Source organism: Ambystoma mexicanum, chromosome 10 (genome assembly GCF_040938575.1).
Source record: "Ambystoma mexicanum isolate Mex_15411 chromosome 10, UKY_AmexF1_1, whole genome shotgun sequence".
Taxonomy (NCBI): domain Eukaryota; kingdom Metazoa; phylum Chordata; class Amphibia; order Caudata; family Ambystomatidae; genus Ambystoma; species Ambystoma mexicanum.
In genome coordinates, this window is record NC_090932.1 from 1,115,295,759 (window position 1) to 1,115,318,111 (window position 22,353).

Here is a 22,353-nt window from a genome sequence, read left to right on the forward strand (position 1 = left end):
TGAGCGTTCTGCTGCAGAGGTTGCAGAATAACGCAAAGCAAGATTCATCCACCGGGTGTGGTTTAAATAGCCTCCTGTAGTGCTTAGGTGTCTCCTTCCACAGCCACGCCTAAGTAAGAAAAGAGTTCCTGGTAAGAAAAGAGTTCCTGCCTTCCAGAAGAGTTCCAGTGTTCTGAATCTAGGGAGTGGCTCCAGCCCCACCCAACAGGAAAAGTAGTTCCAAACAGAAGAGGATCAGAGGCTCAACTGGCAGGCAAGTAAGCAGCATGGTCTGCTGAAGGTAAGTCCACCCAAGCATTATGAGCCCGGCGCTTCCAGCGCTGGGACTGGGCATATTTATGAGCCTGGTGCCACTGGCGCCAGGACTGGGTCCAAAAGGTCCCAATTGGGACTGGTTGGCACTCGGAACCTGGGTTATGGATCTGCTTCCAAGGGAGTTGGGAAAACCCTGACCTTTTGGAAGCAGAGATCATGACAGTACCCCCCCTCAAGGCCCCTCCCAAACCGGGCTTCTCCGGGGGTTTTGGCTTGTCAGGAAATGTTCGGTGAAATCTTTTGATTAGGCGAGGAGCGTGGACATATTCAGCAGGTTCCCAGGATCTCTCTTGGGGGCCGTAGCCTTTCCAGTCAATTAGGTAGAATAGTTTAGATTTGGAGATCTTGGAGTCCAGAATGCTTTTGACTTCAAACTCGAGTTCTCCATCCACTAGGATAGGTTTTGGAGATTTGGTTAGTCGGGTTTGAGGTTGCACGGGTTTTAATAGAGAGACGTGGAAGACCGGATGTATCTTCATGTGCGGGGGCAAGTCCAACTTGACCGCTACTGGGTTTACTATGGTAGTGATGGAATAGGGACCAAGGTATCTTGGGTTGAATGTGCGTGGCCCTTTTAGAGATAGATATTTGGTGGATAACCAGACTTGATCCCCTACTTGATAGTGAGGGGCTTCCTTCCGATGTTGATCTGCTCCTTTCTTGTATTGTTCTTTAGCCCTTTGAAGGTGAGAAACAGCTTCCTTAAAGGCTTGGGTGATTGTAGAATGCAGGTAGTCTACTGCTGGTGTTTCAAGATCTTGGAGGGGATCCAACTCCGAGGTTCGAGGGTGACTGCCGTACAAAAGAAAAAACGGGGTTTTCCCAGTTCCCGAATGGACAGAGTTATTGTAGGCATACTCGGCTATCCAAAGGATATCTTTCCAAGTTTTTTCAGTTTGTTGCAGCATGCAGCGTAAATACTGTTCCAGAGTTTGATTGGTCCTCTCGGTTTGTCCGTCGGTCTGAGGGTGGTGACTGGTCGATAGTCTCACATCAATTTGAGCCGACCGACAGCAACTTCGCCAAAAATGAGAAATAAATTGACTACCTCGATCCGAAATTAGAACCGAAGGAAAACCGTGCAGTCGGACGATGTTTTCGAGAAATTCTCGGGCCAGAGTTGCTGCTGTTGGCAAGCCTTTGAGCGGAATGAAATGCGCCATCTTGGAGAATAAGTCCACGATTACTAGAATCGTATTGTATCCGGAGCATGGAGGTAGATCGGTGATGAAGTCCATAGAAAGCGTATGCCAAGGGCGAGGTGGGATGTCAATAGGGCGTAAGAGGCCTGCTGGTCTTTCCTTTTGACTCTTGTTTTGGGCGCATACTCCACAGGACATTATAAAGTCTCTGATATCTTTTTTCCAAGACGGCCACCAGAAGTAGCGCTTGATCTTTTCTGAGGTCTTGGCTATACCGGGATGACCTTCCATTAAAGAGTCGTGATAACAAGAGATTACTTTTTTCTGTAAATCTGTGCTGGGTAGGTATAATCGTTCTTGGAAATACAATAAGTTGTCCTTTACTGCAAAGTCCTTTCCCTGCAGATGCCAATTCTGTATGTTTGCTGGAGTTACAAGTTGCCTGGCTTTATCCTTAACTTCCTCTATGGATTCTGTGGCGATTACACCCAGAATTCTTTGTTCGGGAATGATTGGTACAGGTTTAGGGTTGACCAAGTGTTCTTCCACTCCCATCCGAGAAAGGGCATCGGCTTTACCGTTCTTTGTACCAGGTCGATAGGTAATTATGAAGTCAAACTCGGCAAAGAATAATGCCCAACGGAGTTGTCTAGAGGATTGGGCTTTTGCGGTCTTCAAATATTGCAGGTTTCGGTGATCCGTAATCACAGTAACGGTGTGTCGGGCCCCCAGCAGATAATGCCGCCAAGCCTTAAAGGCAGACTTGATAGCCAGAAGTTCCTTGTCAGTAATCGTGTAATTGATTTCAGGAGGCGAGAATTTGCGGGACCAAAATGCCACAGGATGCAACTGATTGGTTACCGGGTCCTTTTGTGATAGAACTGCCCCCATGGCAAGGCTTGAAGCATCAGTTTCCACAATGTAGGGGAGTTCGGGGCGAGGGTGTTTTAAGATTGGTGCAGAGATAAATTTAGTCTTCAAATCCTGGAAAGCTTGTTCCGCCTCGGTAGACCATTCAAAACGTTTGTTTTTCTTTAACAAGGCAGTGATGGGCTGGACTATTTGAGAGAATTCGGGGATAAACCTGCGGTAAAAGTTAGCGAAGCCTAACATGCTTTGTACACCTTTTACGGAGGATGGTGATGGCCATTTGAGAACTGCATCGACCTTCTTTGAATCCATACGCACTCCGCCAGGTGATAATATGAATCCCAAGAATTCAACTTCAGTCACGTTGAAAACACATTTTTCCAACTTAGCGAAAAGTTTGTGTTGACGCAATCTTTCGAGGACCATTTTCACGTGTTTCCGATGTTCAGATTCCGATGAAGAATAAACGAGGATGTCGTCAATGTAAACAACAACACATACATCTATGAGCTCTCTGAGGACATCGTTCATAAGATATTGAAAGGCGGCCGGGGCATTGCAAAGTCCGAAGGGCATGACCTGATATTCAAATAGCCCATACTTGGTGCGGAAGGCCGTCTTCCATTCATCGCCCTCTTTTACTCGTGCCAAGTGGTAAGCTCCTCTAAGATCCAGCTTTGTATATATGCATGCTTTTCTGACTTGATCCAGGAGTTCAGGGATCAAAGGTAACGGATATCTATTCTTAACGGTGATCTGGTTCAGGGAGCGATAATCGATACAAGTTCTAAGGTCTCCTTCCTTTTTTGTAACGAAGAACAAAGCTGAAGAAGCAGGGGACTTGGAAGGACGAATAAACCCATTTGCCAGGTATTGATCCAGGTATTGTCGAAGGTGAAGGTTCTCAGGCTCGGTGAGGGCATAAATTCTACTACAAGGAGGAGTAGATCCAGGTATCAGGTCTATCTGGCAATCATAAGACCTATGAGGAGGTAGAGAGTTAGCCTGATCCTTCTGGAAAACATCTTGGTATTCTAGGTATTCGGGAGGTAACTGGGGAGTCTCTGAAGAAATTGCGGCAAGTGCAACACCAGGTGGAGGGTGACAAGTAGAGACACATTCTGGAAACTGGACCGTTCTTGCTCGCCAATCGATCAGAGGATTGTGTTTCTCTAACCAAGGTATTCCTAGAATAATCTGAAACTGAGGGGCCTTGATCACATCGAACACGATCTTCTCATGGTGTCCATCTTGACTTACTAGCGTCACCTCTTGAGTGGTATGCGTTACTGGCCCGGAGGCTATCTCCGTACCATCCACCGTAGTAATGACGTCCTTTACAGCCTTGGGACAGAGAGTTAGATTCATCCTCAAAACCATTTCATGATCCACATAATTGCCGATGGCACCGCTGTCGACGTAAGCTTCAATTGCATGTAATCGATCCGGATTATTAGGGCTAATGAGGACCATAGGTATCACGAAATGCGAGGTCACGGAACTGGTTTTCACGCTCGGCAAGAGGACCTCTATTCTTGTCGGGCGAGGTCGTTTCCCTGCTCAGAGTTTGTAACTTTGGTAACTGCAGCTCCTACTGCCTTCTTGGCAGGTTTCACCGGACAGTCTCGAAGAAAGTGCCCTGAGTTTCCGCAATATAGGCATAATTGCAACTGTTTCCTCCTTTCCCGCTCCCTTTGTGTTAGAGGACCTTTCAGACCCCCTATTTGCATGGGTTCCCCGGAGTCTACTCCTTTGGAAGGAGTTGGCGGTTTGGAAAATACTCGAGCATCAAACTTGGAACGATCGGCCTTCCTGTTCTGCAGCCTGTGATCTATTTGAACGACCAAGTCTATATAATCCGAACAGTCTTGTGGGGGATTCACTACTTGGGCTAAAACGTCTTTGAGCTCTCCACGTAGACCTCTATAAAACAGCGTAATCCTTTTGTCCTCAGGCCATTGAGTTTCCACTATTAGTCTATTGAAAGATGCAATATAAGCCAAAAGGTCTTGATTACCCTGTCGCAACGAAAGAAGCTCATTGTCCAAGGCCTGCCCCTGTGAATGTCTTGCGAACAGTTTTTCCATACTAAGCTGAAAGGCTTGAAAATCATGGAGAACCGGATCATCTTGATTAACTAGAGGGATCGACCAGTCTGCCGCATTGCCACTAAGGTACGAAAGTACAAAAGCTACTTTTGCTTGATCAGTTGGAAAGGCTGCTGGCCGGCATAAGAAGTGCAAACGGCACTGATTGATAAATACTGCAAACCTCTTTGGGTCACCAGAAAATCGTTCGGGCGGAGCCAGAGGTACATTCCCAGGTAGGTTGATCTGCACTGGATTCATAGAGGATGTTGAAGGAAGATTTGCCCCTGATGCGGGTAACGGGGTCTGTCCGGCTTGTGACTGTAGCACTTGTCTAGCAAGATTGTCTGTTCTCTCCTTGGAAATAATTAGTTCCCTTCTTAGAGCATTCGTTTCCTGACGAGCTGCATGCACTTCTGCCCTTAGTTCCCCAAGTAACCGGGCTAGGGGGTCAGTATCCGAGGTTTCCATAGCGCCTGGGCGAGAGTTTTGCGGTAGGCTTTGCGTTCTCTAACGCTCACCTGATTCTCGCAGAGGCGCCGGTCTTGACTGGGCGACTACCGTATCTTCAAAGGTGATGTGTAGCACCCGGTTGGCTCTTTGGGCTGGACCTCTGTGCACTGTATGCCTGACGTGTAGAGTAAGATGTCTTAGGTAAGTGAATGCCGAGCTCTCCATCTGCCTCGGGGCAGGGTGCTGTAACCAGTTTCTTCACTGGATAGGTAGCGCAGGCCTCTTGACGTCAGGGGACTGCTGTCCGTCGTTTACTGCACGAACGGTAAGTTTCGAGTCATTCAAATGTCTTTAAAGTCTTTAGTAATAATGTCTCTTGTTTTGCAGGGTTCCGGCGATGGCGGATGACGGGCTGAAGTGAGTTGAAGATGGAGCCCGTGTGATGAATAGAAGCGCCTGGAAGCACGTAAGTAAGCGCTTGTTGCCTGCTTCACTATGCGCTCTAACTGTCTTTTTATTTTGCAGGTACGAGTTCGGAGCGGCTGCAGGGTGCCGGAATACCCACTGGATTAGATGTGGAAAGGAGTAATGGCACGTGAGTATTAAAGTTCCCCAATGTCTTTAAACGCACCTTGTTTTGTCTTTCAGATGCGGGATGCAGCGCCGAAGGCCTCCGGAGCGTGCGAAGAGTTGGTAAAATTTTGTCTTTCAGATGCCGGAATGCAGTGTGAAGACCTCCGGAGCGCACGAAGAGTAGGTAAGCCTTTGCCTTTCAGATACCGGAATGCTAACCTGTTCTTTCTTGTCTTTATAGGTGTTGCTGAAGACTGGATTCAGGATGGTAAGCCTTTGCCTTTCAGATGCCGGAATGCTAACCTGTTCTTTCTTGTCTTTATAGGTGTTGCTGAAGACTGGATTCAGGATGGTAAGCCTTTTTCCTTCGGCCCAGGACCGGATGCAGAAGACACGATGAGCGTTCTGCTGCAGAGGTTGCAGAATAACGCAAAGCAAGATTCATCCACCGGGTGTGGTTTAAATAGCCTCCTGTAGTGCTTAGGTGTCTCCTTCCACAGCCACGCCTAAGTAAGAAAAGAGTTCCTGGTAAGAAAAGAGTTCCTGCCTTCCAGAAGAGTTCCAGTGTTCTGAATCTAGGGAGTGGCTCCAGCCCCACCCAACAGGAAAAGTAGTTCCAAACAGAAGAGGATCAGAGGCTCAACTGGCAGGCAAGTAAGCAGCATGGTCTGCTGAAGGTAAGTCCACCCAAGCATTATGAGCCCGGCGCTTCCAGCGCTGGGACTGGGCATATTTATGAGCCTGGTGCCACTGGCGCCAGGACTGGGTCCAAAAGGTCCCAATTGGGACTGGTTGGCACTCGGAACCTGGGTTATGGATCTGCTTCCAAGGGAGTTGGGAAAACCCTGACCTTTTGGAAGCAGAGATCATGACACACAGAGAGTAATGGAATCGAAAATCTGCTGCTGTGTGTTGTGAAACGGTGTGTTTATACTTATTGAGGAAAGAGGCGTCCTGCCATTTCCATGGCGACACTTCATTAGCTGAGGCGCAGCGATTGTTGACACGAAACGTGCTTTGGCGTTGGGAAATGGGCAGTACGCGTCTGCTGATGTCAGGCTCAGGGGCGGGGGATTTGATTTAGTGCCGCAAAAGCAGGTGAGCCAGGGCGATGGGGGGAAATGATAGGATTATCAGAAAATGGCGGCTGATTTCGAGTGCGTTAATGGACGAAAAGTCGGGTAAGGTCCATAGGAGAGTTTTCTACGATCTACCGAGTTATGCTTAAAAACACATGGCCGAACCGTAGGGACAATAAAAAAAAAGTCCCGGAACTATCCTTTAAAAACGTCATGGTTATTGTAGTTTAATTAGTTTGTATTGTTGTTTTCACATTTGTTTTATTTGCTGCTGAACAGTAAAGATATAGAGAAAGCATAATCCTTCGCCTCCATTTCTTTAATAGAATTATGACTTTCAGTAAAGAATGCATACATGCCAACCCTCCCGATTTAGGCGGGAGACTCACGATTTGTAGGTGAAAAATATTGCTATTTTTCACAGTCTCCCGCCTAAAATAACTGTAGCCCCAATGCATTCCAATGGGGAAATATGCATCTCCCGATTTCCCTGTTTAAATCTCCCTCCCAGGTGCATCTGAATGTTGGCATGTATGTGAATGTGTTGAAAATCTGAATCGTGGACCGGGGGGAGCCGCGGCTGGGCTGCACAGGTCCTGTTGCACTCAAGGGAGCTTTGTGCACACTCCAGCATCCGGATGAGGAAACCAGAGTCTGTGGGGCAGAGAAGCCCTTAAACTTGACTCCTCCTGGTTCAGCTGCCCCACAGCGCCATCAGGCGGACACGGATATTGTGACAGAGCCCCCACTACAAATTCTAACAAAGGCTCAAGTTCATAATAAACTTTCTTCACCACCAGCAGAACGTGCGGAACTGTCCATTTATGAAAGAAATGGCCTAAAATCGCTAGAGGGAGGGGACAAGACTCTTGAACACTCAGTTGAGACGATTCCAACCTCGCCCGCACTAACCTTCTCTCCTTTGGCCCCCATAAGTCTTGTGTCCATCGAACCTGAGGTTGTCAAATCTATAGACTTGAGGAGGGGTAGCAAACAGGGGGATCCAACTCGCCAATTACATGGAATCCCATTTAGACTGCTTTCTAAGAAAAATTTTGACCTTCCAAAGTCTACCAAGTGAACAGCTGCAAAAAAACCTCCGAGATTAGCAACACCAATGGCGAGTCAGCGTTTGGAAAACTCACTAAAAACGCTTTTTCACAGACAAGCCACAAAGAAATTGCACCACGCAGGGCTTGGGGAAATTTCAGACGCAGATCTTTTGGAAGCCCTCTTAGAACCTCTACTCACTGCATCATCGGGCTCTCAGAAGAATTCCTCCAACAGTGGGTTTATGGCTCCATTAACTCATACAAAGGTGCATCCAATAGATACTCCTAACTTTGGTCCATCAGGCTCACCAACTTTCTTGGAACTACAAAAAACTGGGATAGAGAAACCGGTAACTCCACCACCATCACTAGTGCATAATGAGCCTTGTGGTGAAGTCCAGGAGTCTCACAGTGAAGCCCCAACTGTCTCGGAGGCTGACCCTTTAATTGATCCTCTACTGAGAAGTAAGAATTTCTTACCCCAGTCAGACAGCACAAGATCAATACCACCTCTACGTGTGTCACCGGATCTAATCTGTTCGGGGCTAGCTGACAGTCCAAGTCCGACGGAGTACCCTTTTGAGAAAAACAACTCGGGATACAAGCCCACCCCTTTGGTGGCTCCTTCGGCCAGGGAAGCACATGAGGAAAATGGAATCAAAGACGTCCTGCTGGACCCCCGAGAGGGCTCCATCCCAAGGCTGACGACCTCCCAACAGAAACCAAAGGAACTGCTGCGGCTATGGCCGCCTTCAACACCTGTGAGTTCCGCATCGAATAGAAGATCAAGTGAGGCTTCTTACACTATCCCTAAGGAGACTCCGTCAAAAAAAGCGGATTTCATGTACATCATGTCTGCTGTAACCATCGCTCTAGCACCTTTTTGCAAACTCTATGAGGCAATAAACGACTCTTTGAAAGACCACACTTCTATCTTTGCGAGGATGAATTCTAAGCTCATTTACTTAGAAGGTTACATCAACGCTTTAGAGAAAAGAAAAACTGACCCAATTGGTGCTTTGCAGCTCCAACAAGTTGAGTTCATGGAAGCCCTATCAAGCTTAAGAAAAACCAACAAAGATAGCCTAGGGATGGATGTAAGTACCCAAACAATAGCACCAGTCACTCCGTGCAGCGACGTATCCTACACTGATTGTGGGACAAGGCCAAAAGCGGGCTCAACCTCCATGTCAGGCTCTCTCAACACACTGCCAATCAGAGCAAATCTGACATCTAACAATCTGAGCGTAAACGATGTAATTTGTTTAGACGCCATCCTCCCACAGAAAGACCACTTAGGATCGAAACTCACCCAAGGCCCAGGCCACAAACCAATGAACCCAGGGCCGCGTTTTGAGGGGAATTTGGACAAGAGACCAAAGCAACAGACTCTCAAAACGCACACATGCCTCAAGACGGCTCCTTTGTTTAAAGCATCTCCAGTAATGCCGCAATGTGATCTCCAACAAAAAGATCCCTTACCAAAGACGCCCCAAAACTGGGGAGGGATGAAACCAGTGACAACAAATGAGTCAGACATAGAGGCACATCTAGAAGTCACATCGCAGTCACCAAAAACAGTAGAAGATTTTCTTATGCAAAAGGACTTGATGGACATAAGTCAACACTTTGACGACTCCCCGGACAAACTGAAAGGGGCAAACTCTCGTCTAACTAAGATGACACACAACCATCAGTCAGTCACGAGAGACCTTTCAGGCTTTAGCTCACTGGATGAGCGCTTCAAATCTCTACGTAACACTCAAGGGGATCAATTCAGGAAATTCACTGAAAAGCGTCCTGAACAAAATTGTGAAGTGGTCTCACCTCCTCATCGGCCTCAAGTGACGTATAGATCAAGAGTTCACACTCAAACAAAATCTGATTTACCGGATAATTCTAAAGACTTGACGTATTCTCACAAGAGAAAGGGACCTCAAGAATACAAACAACATGAGAATGGGGATCGTAGATTCCATCATTCGAAGAAGTCGCACCAAGACTTGAAACACCACAACAAGAATCCAGCGGTCAAAATACGCCAACGGTCTCGGAACCAAAAATATCTGGTACTAAATAGACGTACGGTGTTGAGACTGCTACATAGTATCTCCTCTTTAAGAAATTTAAAATCAGAGGACCTTACAACGGTGGAACCTTTCCACAAGGACCATACAGCATATTGTCTGCTATACACATCATCAGCTGATGTGACTACAGCACTACTAGCAGCAGAGGAAGTACTATTCAAACAAGGGTTTGAGTTAACATTAACCAGACCACCTAGAACAGACGACGACAAGACAAAGGATTGGACAATGGAGAAAAGATCAAACGAAGAATGTCAGTCCACTAACTCAAAGGAAAATTCCGTAAAGAAACCACCAGCTACTCTTAAGTCCAACACGATCGACTCTATTCCTCAGGGGAAAGCAAATTCCCCTAGTAGCTCTTCTAACACAAAGGCTCCCACAACCTTAGAAGAGACCCAAAAAGTGACTCAGACCAGACCGTCTTTAGAATCGTCTTCATGGGCTTGGCTACCAAAAGCTTTATCCACACGCCTACAGAAATAGCCATCAGAATCTACAAACACTGACCAAGACCAACATCAACTGACTCTGGCATCATGGAACACAAGAGGGTTTTTACATTTGACAACTTCTGGAGACATCAATTTAGGGGACTATGACATCTTATGCCTCCAAGAAGTTTGGTTACAAACCAAACCAACATTGGATGGTTTCGAGATCGCCTTCTCAGAAGCATTAGCGGGCCCTAAAGGAAGACCACCATCAGGCCTAATCATCGCAGTCCGGATGGGTGTGGGTTTAGAAATAACCAAAACCATCTTGACGACCCCATACGTCATCGCGGTACTCATCTCGTGGCAACGAAAGGAGGCTGGGGAAGAACATCAAACATGCACCCCCCTGTTGGTGATGTCGATCTATTGGAACCATAAAGGGATTCAACAGACCTCACTGTTTGATATAGTAACCTCCACATTGGACTCAGTCTACTTAGAGTTTGGGGTATGGGATGTTATAATATGTGGGGACTTAAACATCAAGTGCCCATTGGCTAATAATAGCACCACAGACCCCGCACAGAGTAAGCCTTGTAAACAAGGCTTAGCCTGGCAGAAGCTGATGACGGCCAGACATCTTTTCAACTCTGCAACTACATTTCTTGACTCTATCTCTCTACCAACATGGAAAAGAGGTTTGACCAGCTCAACAATAGACTACATATTCGTCTCTGATTTGCTGTTAGCCCGGTTGATAGATTTCAACATTTGCCAGTCACAGCAAAGCGATCACAACCTGCTGGCCATTAAATGGGCCTCCATAAAACCAGATACAGATCATTACTCTGAAAGAATAGAACCGGTAGGAAAAGGCAACCGGGTAAGGATCTCACGGACCAACATTCAAGAAATTACTTGTTTGTATGGAAGCAGCAAGGAGGCCGCAAAGGTGGACTACAGACCATTTTTGGAACCTTATAGAGCCTCGTTAAAAAGATCGAAGGGGCCCAATACAACCCAGACCTACCATGCACATACTTTTGACTCGCTGTTGGTGGCACAGCGAAACATCCTCCGCAGAGCTAAAAGAATGGCTGCAAGAAACAACTCGCCCGCTACTAGGGCTTACATGAAGGAGACAACAAGAGCCTATAAAAACTGGCTACGGGGCCACCGCTTAAAACTACACCAACAAGACTCTGAAAACATGTTAGAACAAATTGGAAAATCCAACTCTAGAGACTTTTGGAGTCTGGTTAACCCACGAGCTAAGGAGGCATCTACAATGATGCTAAACAGTATATCGGAACCAGCATGGACTGGGTTCTACTCATCACTCTTCAAATCTCCAGACTCTGAGGCAGGACCTTTATATCCCCAGACGACAGCTCGGTGGGTCGACCTTTCGGACAGAGCTGAAATTCTGGACAAAATACTCAAACTAAAGAAATCAAGGGCTCCAGGGCCTGACGGTCTGTCAAACGAGAACTTGAAATCCGCGCCAGAAGAATGGGCAAACCTGCTGAGCATAATTTTCTACAAATGCACTACCTCTCGCTCAATCCCGCCCACTTGGACCTCAGGAATCATTATTCCCATATTCAAAAAAGGAAGGAAGGACGACCCTAGAAATTTTCGCCCGGTGGCCCTCCTAGATGTGATAGGGAAAGTTTATGGTTCCCTTTTGTTGGATCACTTTAATCAGTGGGCAAAAAGTGCGCCCTGTAATGACCCTCTTCAATCGGGGTTTAAAAAAGGAGTAGGAACTAGTATAAACATCTTTATACTCAGCCTCTTAAAAGCAAAAGCCCGCGAAAAAAATCGGAACCTGTTTTTGGCATTTATAGATCTGTCCCAGGCCTTCGACTTAGTCAACCGAAGGAAGCTCTGGGGAAAACTTTCCAGTTGGGACTGCCCTCAGGAGATCCTGAACCCCATCAAGGCCCTGCACGCTGCCACATCAATGCAGGTACGACTGAATACCAACGGCCTACTCTCGACATCCATAACAACAGACAGAGGGGTTAAACAAGGCTGCCCACTAGCACCAGCCCTTTTTCTGTCCTATTTTGGGGACTATAAAGATTCTCTAACCAGTGCACGAGTATTCCCCCCAGAACTGGGTAAAGAGAAGATCCCGAGACTCCTGTATGCAGACGACCTCATTCAACTGGACCAGACCCCAATTGGTTTACAACGGCAGCTATCTGCATTGATCACATATACAGCCGCCAACGACCTAGAGGTAAACAAACAGAAAACGAAGATAATGGTATTTGGAAAGAATCAAAAAAAGACAAAAATGAAAAAATTTTCGTGGTATCTGGCCACAAACAAAATCGAACAAGTGGCTGAATTTAAATATCTTGGAGTCCTCATTGACTCCACGGCCAATGACTTAGCGATGCAGCACCATCTTTCTGAAAAAATGAAAACTCTAGCCTCGCAAGCAAAAATACTGGATAACAAATACGGACGTTTTTCATTGTTGCCACTACTTAAATTCTAGAGGGGCAAAGTTATCCCGGCCATCACCTATGGAGTCGATGCCATCTTTACCTCACTTCATATGGGCCAGACTGGAGAGTCAGTTCTGGCGCTCAGTACTGAACATGCCATCTTCTACTCCGATTGCTCTGATTAGACGTGAACTTTCCCTCTCTTCCTTAGAGTCAATCGTGAAAAGAGCGTCAGTTATGTTATATCGGAAAATAATAGATCCTTCTTCCTCTGCAATTTTCCAGATGGTCCATGAAGAGATGAATCCAAGCAAATCCATGTTATCGTCCAAATGGGAGCAAATGTGTTTACAGCAACTTGACATCTGCGGCAGCTCGATTGAAGAACTTCTGGGGAACCAGACAAGAACTAAAACCCGACTAGAAGAATTGGACTGGATAAATACATTGGAAAAGGCATCTGAGTACAAGTTAACTAGCCACCTTCCACCAACAAACAGAAAACTGAATGTACTCCAACCCTTCCTGACAAAGCACCCAGACAAAAAAACTAGGAACACTCTACTCCGTGCGAGGCTAAATTTGCTACCTACAAATGAGATTCTGTACACAAGGGGCCTTTCAACAACAAATACTTGCCGCTTTTGTAATAACATTGAACAAAGCGAAACATTACGGCACCTTTTACTACTATGTCCAGGTACTGACAAATTTAGATCACCATACATTCTTCATCACTTAAAAAACTCCTATCTGAGGGAGGAAGAGCTCTGGTGGGAGCGCCTAACAGGAGGCTTGAGAACATCTTGGTCTATTGCAGCCACAAAAATTTTGGATCAGATCTTCGCACATGTACCCCCGTCTTAACGGGCCTGGCCACAGAAGTTGACAGTTTGACAGATAATTGTTGGAACTGGGGAGTGTTTTCCGTTGTTTTTCGTTCATCCTCTTGTAAAAATCACCGCGGTGATTATACACTCGTAATAAAAAAAAAATCTGAATTCATGGTGTGATTAAAGAGAACTTTACTGGCATAGATTGAGTTTCAGATTCATTACATGACTTATATTCACCTTTACTGGTTTAGAATTAGGTCTCAGCTACATTATGTGAATTACATTGACCTTTTCTCGGCACAGATTGAGGGGGCAGTTTTCAGTACCAACAGTGACACCAAGAGTCTTACCTTTATAATGTGGTCAGAAATATTTAAAACAATACCATTTTTTTCCATTAACACCAAAACACAACCCTAGGCCTAGATGTCGTTTCATCACATCATGGATTCTCAGTGCATCTGTAAAATGTCGGTCCATGAACTAGCCACGCCCCTCTATAGAATGCGAGGGGAAACACTACGCACACTGCCATGACAGGATCAGGCAAGCTCACCCGTTGATGGGACACTTAACGAGAGACTGGTCTGGTACTAGAGGACACGCCTCTCCACACCACCGTCTTAGTGCAGTCCCACTACCCTATTCTTCTGATTGGCTATTCAACCGATCAATCAGCCATTTCTCTTTCTCTTATTGGAGCAGCGTGAGCAGCTAAGGGCGGGGAATCGATTTTTAAGGCGGTACTCTGGCCTAACAGGCACGCTATTAGAAGAGGATCACTTCCGTTCTGAGGTTCTTTCTCTTCGGGCGTTCGTTTAGATAGGTTCTCAAGCGTCTGCCGCCTATTCACTTACAAATCCGCCCGGACAAAGAGACGCAATGGCAAATAATACCCGAGTGTTCTTCGATGTTACGGCCGACGGTACCCCCATAGGCCGCATCGTCATGCAGGTGAGTTTTTTTCAATACTGTGGTGCGAGCACTGTAGTTGCTGACATTAGCTGGCGATAGGCTTGCGTACTGCATTGTTTAAGCGCGCTTTGCTCAATATATATTCGCCATTTGTGTTCCCGTAAGGGCTAGATGGTCAGGTCGATTATGTGTTTTTGTTTTTTGACACTGTTCTCTGGTGCAAAATAATATAATTAAAAAAAAATAAATGCCCGCACACACCCATCACGTGATTAGATACCCTTTCTATAAACAAATCAGTTATATTACGTCAGCCTTTACGACTAGTTGATACAGCACTGACCTACCCGCAATGCCTAGTGTGGTGCATGTACTTCGTGTGATGCGTTACTGCGGCCTGCTAGGACTAGGGAATCCGCAAGGCGTGCCAAGTGGCGGGATGAATTATGTTCTTGAGGCTGGTTTGTAGGACCAGTGTACTATTGAATCGAGGGTTCTTTGTATTCCTCGGACATGGCCCCTGGTGGGGCTTTGCTGTTCATGTGAGCTCACCGTGTGTGGTAGGGGAAAACCACCGAACGATTCTGAACTGTAAGGCTGCATTTTCTTTCCCTGCTTCTTTAGTGGCCGGAGTGTGGCTCAGTGCGCTATTCTGCGAGCAGCACGTTTCTGCTGTTCTAGGGCCCCCACAGCCCAATTATCATAGCTGCACCATAGGAATCCACATGCTTTTCAGATATCTCACACTTCCGAACGGGCACTACACTGCAGGTAATCCGGGCGCCCCGCAACTACTGTGGCTTGGTGAATTAAGTGGCCTTTGGAAGTGTTTGTTGGCTGGGTGCCTGTTGCTTGGATTGCCGTTAATTGGTTAAATGTGCTTGGAAGGTCTTTTGGTGACTGACCATTACACTGGTTTCCGGCCTCTGCGTACACGGCCACACCTTACAGCTTCGAAATGGTGTGCCTCGTACAGTTACTGTGCCGCGAGCTTTCCGCCGCAGCGTTTGTCGCCTCCCTTAAACGGACTGCACACTTTCTGTTCAAATTACGCCGTGTTTGGCTCGCCTGACCCGCGAAAACCGCTTTGACTCGCCGCCTGCAGTGCTAAACGCCCCTAGTTAAGCGAAGCTCGTTATGTCTGGTTTAGTTTGGGGAATGTGTAACAGTTCATATCGTTTTCTCTCGAAAAGGGCATCCGACCTAGTGATCATAGATGGGGTGCCATTAAAATGGCCGTGAGATGACACGAGGTGTGTATTCGTAAGCGGGGCTGTGCTCGCTTCTGGAAGGTTCGGGCGTGGTGCATGTTACCCTAGTGCCAGTTTTCCTAAACAAATGCATCGCTTTTTGTGGTTGGTGGTGCCGGAGGTCGTTATGCCTTTACACGTGTGTAAGCTAACAGCATCAACTGCACATGTATGTTATGCAGTTAACAGACTGGTTTCCACAGTTGCCAGAACGTAAAGTGTTTAACACCTGACAACTACCAACATCTCATATCGCCCACCTGTAGTGAATTCTGGGTTCGTTATCAAGGTAAACTGGACATCTGTACTGCGATTTACCTTAAACTTGTGGTGCCATTTACCTGTCACTTCTCTGCACGTGGGCACGTTTTTCAGCATTCTCCTACTAGAATAGAGATGTTTCGCCTACGCCGTCTGCATTTTTTTTGCTGCATATAAATCTGTTCAAAGGGCATGCCTTTTGTTCATCCTTTGCTGTTCTCTATTGCTGGGAAATGCTGGTTCTATTTAGCTACTACCTCCACTCTTTTGCCATCCGTCGTAGAACCATCCTGCTGTACCCTTCCTTGCCGCTACTGGGTCCCCTTATTCCCCGAAGACTAACGTTGAACCGTTAACTGCTTTCATATTAGTTGCTTGTACAACGTTTACCGAGTGACCGCATCTGTACTTGAGACCCCCCACGTTGGATGGTCGTTGCACATGAATGTCTGGTATATAACGGTTATTGTCTCTTATGTAACGATTTTTTTCTCATTTTTTTTACAGCTGAGGGATGATGTCGTGCCAAAAACAGCAGGTTAGTAGGGTTCCATTCTGGCTTCAAAGGTTACACATGTTCGCCTCTATTGTATACTGTACTTTGGCGGGCCATTAATCGTTGTGCCTTTTTTTTTTTCTTCCAGAGAACTTCAGGGCGCTGTGCACTATGGAAAAAGGCTTTGGTTATAAGGGATCCTGCTTCCACAGGGTCATTGATAACTTCATGTGCCAGGTAAACTTGTACTTCAATTCCAGGGCTTTCCAGCGCCCCTTAAACCCGCCCCCTCTCTCAGTCTTGCTTTAACCCACTTTCAGTCACTACATCAAATGGTTTGAAGGTTCTGCGTTCGCCCATAACGTGTTAAATGTGCAGCTGTTCATGAAATTTGTAATGTGCTTAATAGGATATTTGGTATGCCTGAATGCTATATCTGTAGCACCTGCTATACAGCAGCCAGTTGAGAAGCTTGGCATCATTGGTCTGATTCACAGAACAATTCCCACAGGAGAACGCTGAATCAGGCCCCGGTTGTCTACATGTTTCAGTAATGGGGTGCCTTTTGCCCCTCCGTATTTTCCTGGGTAAGGAAAAGGGTTAAAGTGAGTACACTGCTTTTTTTTTTTTTTGTTTTTAAAACCTCTAGTCAGTGTACACTAGCAGCTTCTAGTGCAGTCGCGTCAGTGACCACTATACAAGACCAGTCTAGGACATAGCAATCAGGACGCAGAGCAATCATCTAATGTGTCCCTCTGCTCTGCACACGGTGTCTGATTGCCATCTAATATTACTTGTCCCTATCCACACTGGAGTGTGCTACAATGCCGTGCACATCTTACTGCCTCGATCCATTTCTGACTTCGTTCACCTGCTCTTCAGGGTAGCCATGGATTTTGCAGTTGTTAATTTGTGCTGGGGACAGGAATTTTCTACCTTATTAGTAGACGAGTCCGTTATAAAATTCAGTGCCCTAGCAACCAAGCAAATAAGCCTTGCATATCTAGGTAAGCGATCCACCCATAAGCAATTCCTTGGCTGCTTGATATCATATTTCGACGGTCCTGAGATTTGTTCCTGTGGCCCTTTGGCAACTAATGCTGGCTGCCACTACTTGTATAAGGCTTCCGGTTTTTGGTCTTTAGTTAATTTGCAACCAGTAGTATGCAAAAGCACATGTAGCCATAGGAACCATGCCAGCTAAAAAATGTTACCATATCAAATGGTTGCTATTTTGACTGCTGCCTTTCTATGTATGCTGTCACTAATTTGATTAACTTTAATGCTATTTTTATACACACACTCCATGCTGTCAATCTGCGATGGATGAGTGGTATAGAAAACCAGTCAGACATGTTGCGTTTTTCCAAATGCAGCCAGAAAATAATGGAAGCCTTAAATACTGTGACCTATTTTATGGTATGTTTTTATTTCTCTAGCGCCTATACATAAAGCGCTTCAATGAGAGGGTGCTGGGGGTACATTCTTTCAGTCATTGACAGTCAGAATCGACATTTCAGATAGTGCAAGTGCTATGGGGAGGGAGAGTGAAAGACAAGAGGCTACAAAACTATACCTAATGGCAATTGAGGTAGTGCCAAAAAGTAAACGGGGGGATTGGAAAGGGGGACAAGAACAGAACGAGGAAATATTTTTACTAAGTCTGCTGACTATTCAGATAAGTGGGGGTGGTAAGGGGAGAGGAACACAGGACAAGTCTTTCAGAATATGACCTGCAATTGAGAACATGAGTGCAAAGGGTGGGGGGGTAGAACACGGGGGTGGACAAAGGAAGATTTTAAAAAGGGGGGGGGGGTCTGAGAAGCAGCTGGAATCGCCACAGGGGGAACACAGGACAGGGTGAGGGGGGGGCATCTGGGGGAGTGGAGCAGAGGACATGGGGAAGGGGTGGGCAAGGGAAGAGGCACAAGGGTCAATGGAGGTGGGGGGACACCCAAGCAACGCAAGTCAAAGATGGGGGAGGAGGGCACCAGGGGACAAGACAACGCGGGTGAAGGGGCTTACCTTACGAACAGGAAACTGGGCCTTAGTATGCACTAATGCACCTCTTTGGTGGGAGGGCTTATTTTCTTACTGTCCGAGTTGTCATTGTGTAACCCCCTTGCAGAGCAGTGTCAAATTTCTCACCTGTAATGATGCAAAGTCCCACCCTCAATTAACCTGCAGACGCCATTTTAAAGGTTTTTATACCTGTCTCCAAGGACTCGAGGAAATCTCAACTCTTGCTCTCGGCATCTGATGTGTAATGGAACACAAGTTCTAGGTGCAACAAAAGGGGGTGGGGGGGCAAAGGAGGACAAACTATTTTACTAGGCCTTGTGTCATTCAGATTGCAAGTGCAATGGAGCAAAGCTTGAGGTGGCCAGTTCTGAGTAAGTGCAAGGGGGCAGGGGACTGTTGGGTTGCAGATAGTGTGCAGTAAGCACCGAGGCAGTGCAAGGGGCTACTGGTTGTGTAGGGGCCGGGTGACAAGGTAAATCAGTTGGCAAAGCACCATACATCGGCTGGGGAGAGGGCAGGCAGAAGGGAAAAGGAAGGTATTGAGTTCCTTTGGAACTGTTGGTGGTCCTGCTCAAGTTTGAGCCAGGAAGGCTGTTGGAGGGAGGCACCAGCCGAGGAGACATCTACCCCACTCTGTCTGGGGAAGGGCTTGAAGGAAAGTTCTTAAGGAAGAGTTGCATGTAGTGTGGTCCGTAGCCCAGGGCAGCCTTGTGGACAATGCAGAGGGTCTTGAACTTGATCCTTGCAGCCACCCGGAGCCAGTGGTGAGATTTCAGGGCTAGAGATGCAATCCATGGGCTTGGGGCTGAGGCAAAGAGGCAAGTCTCGCAGTCCTGCTCTGGATTTGTTGCAGAGTAAATTCAGGTAGATTTAAAAGGCTGTTGCAGTAGAGAACAAGGGCTCTGGAGACATTGAGCTTTGGGAGAAATTGAGCAAACCAAGAATACCTCTGAGGAGGTGCAACTGGTAGTGGTGCTGTGACGTCTGTGATCTGACGAGTGTAGTCAAACCCAACATGCAAATCTGGTGAGCCATTGAATTGGCTGGGAGGGATAGCTCGGGGGCGACATGTCTTGTGAGCACCACCATGCCTGTCAACCTAGATTTGAATCCCATCCTTGCACTTTGAAACTGGTCTTGCGTATTAAGTGCGTTCAACACCAATGATGGGAACCACACTTGCTTGTTTTAATGTATAACAATTTTCTGCTTTATGGCTGGACCAACATTTGCACACTTTCCACTGATCTGCACAAGCTTTCCAGCAGTACCACGCATAGAACTTGCTAGTGTTGAGTGCAGTTAGTCCTGTCCTAACTTCATTTGGTATTGTGTATTGACTTCACTTTTTGCTCCAGTAAATACTGCTGTATTTTGCTTTACATATTTGGATGCAGATTTTTTTTACATATGTAAAATGGTCTTCCGTGCAGGGAGGAGACTTCACAAACCACAATGGAACTGGTGGCAAATCAATCTATGGGAACAAATTTGCTGATGAAAACTTCACACTGAAGCACACTGGCCCAGGAATCTTGTCCATGGCAAATGCTGGTCCCAACACAAATGGCTCCCAGTTTTTCATCTGTACTGCAAAGACAGCATGGTAAGCAGCCATCCTACCTGCATATCAATGAGCTATGACTGCAAGCTTTGGGAGCAAATTGAGTCGTCCTGGCTGACCTTGGTCTAAAAGTGTAACTTGGATAGTGTGGTGGCTTAAAGCTAAAATTTCACACAAAGTGGGTACTTAGTTGATTGGTGGGATATTTCCTGTGTCTGGAGCCATGCCACTTCACTGCCTGCTTAATGTGATATTTTCTTTTTCTTTCCAGGCTTGATGGCAAGCATGTGGTATTTGGCAGTGTTGTCGATGGCATGGATGTCGTAAACAAGATGGAAGCCTGTGGCTCAAGCTCTGGAAAGACCAGCAAAAAATTAGTCATCGCTAATTGTGGGCAGTGTTAGTTACTTTTGTCTTAAATCACAATCATTCCTTTTGTAGCTGGTGGAAAGGCTCCACCCACTGAGTGTAGTCTTCAGTCCTTGTGCTCTGCTGCATTTGTTGGATTACTCTGGCTTCCCTCCCTTGCCACTTTTCCAATGTTCATGTAGACTAAATTGTCTTTGAATAAAGATTGAACCACCGGCTTGACAGTTTGACTTGTATATTTGGTGTCCCGTTTGCTGTGGTGCTAGGTGGGAGTCTGCAGAGGGTTGTTGCACCACTCGCTGCTAGTAGAAAGTCAAATTGCTATGATGCTCATCGGGGCGAGCTTGTTCATGCTTGTAGATTACATATAATCAGCGTTGGGTGCACACAATTGAATGCCAGGCTTACATTTCAGTAGCCAGTTGCACTTTTTTGTGTTTGGGCTTTGGGCAACTTTGAAAACCAACACGCGCAGCGATTGGGTGTATGCAAGCTAAGTTGCCAACAAATGGTAATTGAACATGGCTGCGATTTATGTAGTTCATTGTTCTGCGGGTGTACAATGGCGATCGGGTGTACTCTTGACATAGGCCACTGAAACAGATCTGTGAACAGAACCCGTTTTTGTCAAACCAACAGCAACTTCGTCAAGCAGCTGCCTTTCACATTTGAAGGGCCAAAGTAGGTCTGTCGACTGATTGCCGTTTTGGACCCTCAAATGCTAGCACACATACGTATGCAGTATTTGGTCCCGAGTTTGCTTTCTATACCAACAATGTTGGGGTGCATGCCTGCCTAAAGCACTGCTTGCATGCACGATTTGATATTTGGCAACATTTCCAGCATTGTGTGTATCTTGCGTACCCACTAAACTGTTTGAAAAGCAAGCCAGTTATAGTTGAGGGTTTTAAATGATTAGGGCAAGGCATAGATGCTTGAGCCTACTGGCCTGAGTTCATGGGGGACAATTTACAAAATGGCACAACGTTTTTGAGGGAAGCTGTGTTGGTAGGTGGTTGTGGAGTGGGCATTACTTCCAAGCAGAGATGGATGGGGACGTTTTGGTTCCCATATCGACTTCAAATGACCAACATTATCCAAACTTCGTTTAAAAGGTAAATGGCCATATCTGTATCAACACACTTTCCAAACTAAGCAAGTTTTAGCAGATTTCGTTACTGTCTAAACCTCATACTCACTCGGGCTATCGTTCACATTTTCTGCAATGTGGGGCATCAATGTACCACAAGTTGTTTTTGCGTAAAAGCAGTAAAGTGCTGAGAATCGGGCTGCAGGGAACAAACATGCATTCAGATCATTTAGTAAGTATATAATGCTCGATCTCGAATCCCAGGAACCCACCCTAGCTACCGTTGCTATGTAGAATGCATCCCGCTTATGCTCACACGTGTAGTTCTTGATTTGAGCATACTATAGCATGTTCTGTGAATAAGATGGTTGTATTCGGTTTACTGAACATTGCTGCCCAATAGGTTTACTGGTATCAGTACAGTACAAAAAAGAGCTGGAAAATCCACGTATGGGAATGACGTGACAGCGCCAGAGAATACCTTTTGTCCAGAATGTTTGTTGAAAGGGGGAACTTAACCTTCCATTTTGCAAGATTTAGTTGCTTCTGTATTGGTAAGTGTAATCACCTATTAAACCTACTCGGGGTTCCTCTTAATCTGGACATGTCTGCGCTCAGTGGGCGTATGAACTGGTACCCGGGAGCCGAATGCCCCCCCCCCCCCCCACATATGCGCCTGTGTAATGGTATCCCGAGGCAAATGATTCCTCCCATGGTGCTCTGCCTGTCCACTAAAGAGGCCGCCTCTAAATCCACCAAATACACTACCCTCCGGTAAACTTCTGTCCCTTGGCAAAACCACCCATGTGCCATATTTGATTTTAGTTGTCCCTGTTTGCTCCTACTTATCTTGGTCAAACTAGCTTTGGCTTTCTGCGCCTGTCCTGCTAGTTTTTTTTTTTTTTGTCTTCTCGCTCATTTTACAATGGTGCACGATATACGCTTGAATTTCTGGCTAACATGGCCACATTTGTATCCCATGCCTCTGCT

General features: G+C 46.3%; 1 protein-coding gene across 1 annotated transcript; it reads left to right on the forward strand.

Moving 5' to 3' along the window:
- Nucleotides 1-14,163: 14,163 nt before the first annotated feature.
- Nucleotides 14,164-20,497, forward strand: LOC138492043 (peptidyl-prolyl cis-trans isomerase-like). Its single transcript, XM_069618970.1, has 5 exons — nt 14,164-14,350; nt 16,330-16,360; nt 16,467-16,555; nt 19,774-19,946; nt 20,176-20,497. The coding sequence occupies exons 1-5, from the start codon at nt 14,279-14,281 to the stop codon at nt 20,306-20,308; spliced, it is 498 nt and encodes a 165-aa protein (XP_069475071.1). The 5' UTR covers nt 14,164-14,278; the 3' UTR covers nt 20,309-20,497.
- The last annotated feature ends 1,856 nt before the right edge of the window (nt 20,498-22,353 follow it).

Bases quoted from the DNA above. Each gene is read 5' to 3' on its own strand.
- LOC138492043 (XM_069618970.1), top strand. From the start codon at position 14,279: ATGGCAAATAATACCCGAGTGTTCTTCGATGTTACGGCCGACGGTACC. The intron at 16,361-16,466 runs GTTAGTAGGGTT...TTTTTCTTCCAG, and splicing joins TGTCGTGCCAAAAACAGCAG to AGAACTTCAGGGCGCTGTGC. The intron at 16,556-19,773 runs GTAAACTTGTAC...TCTTCCGTGCAG, and splicing joins TTGATAACTTCATGTGCCAG to GGAGGAGACTTCACAAACCA.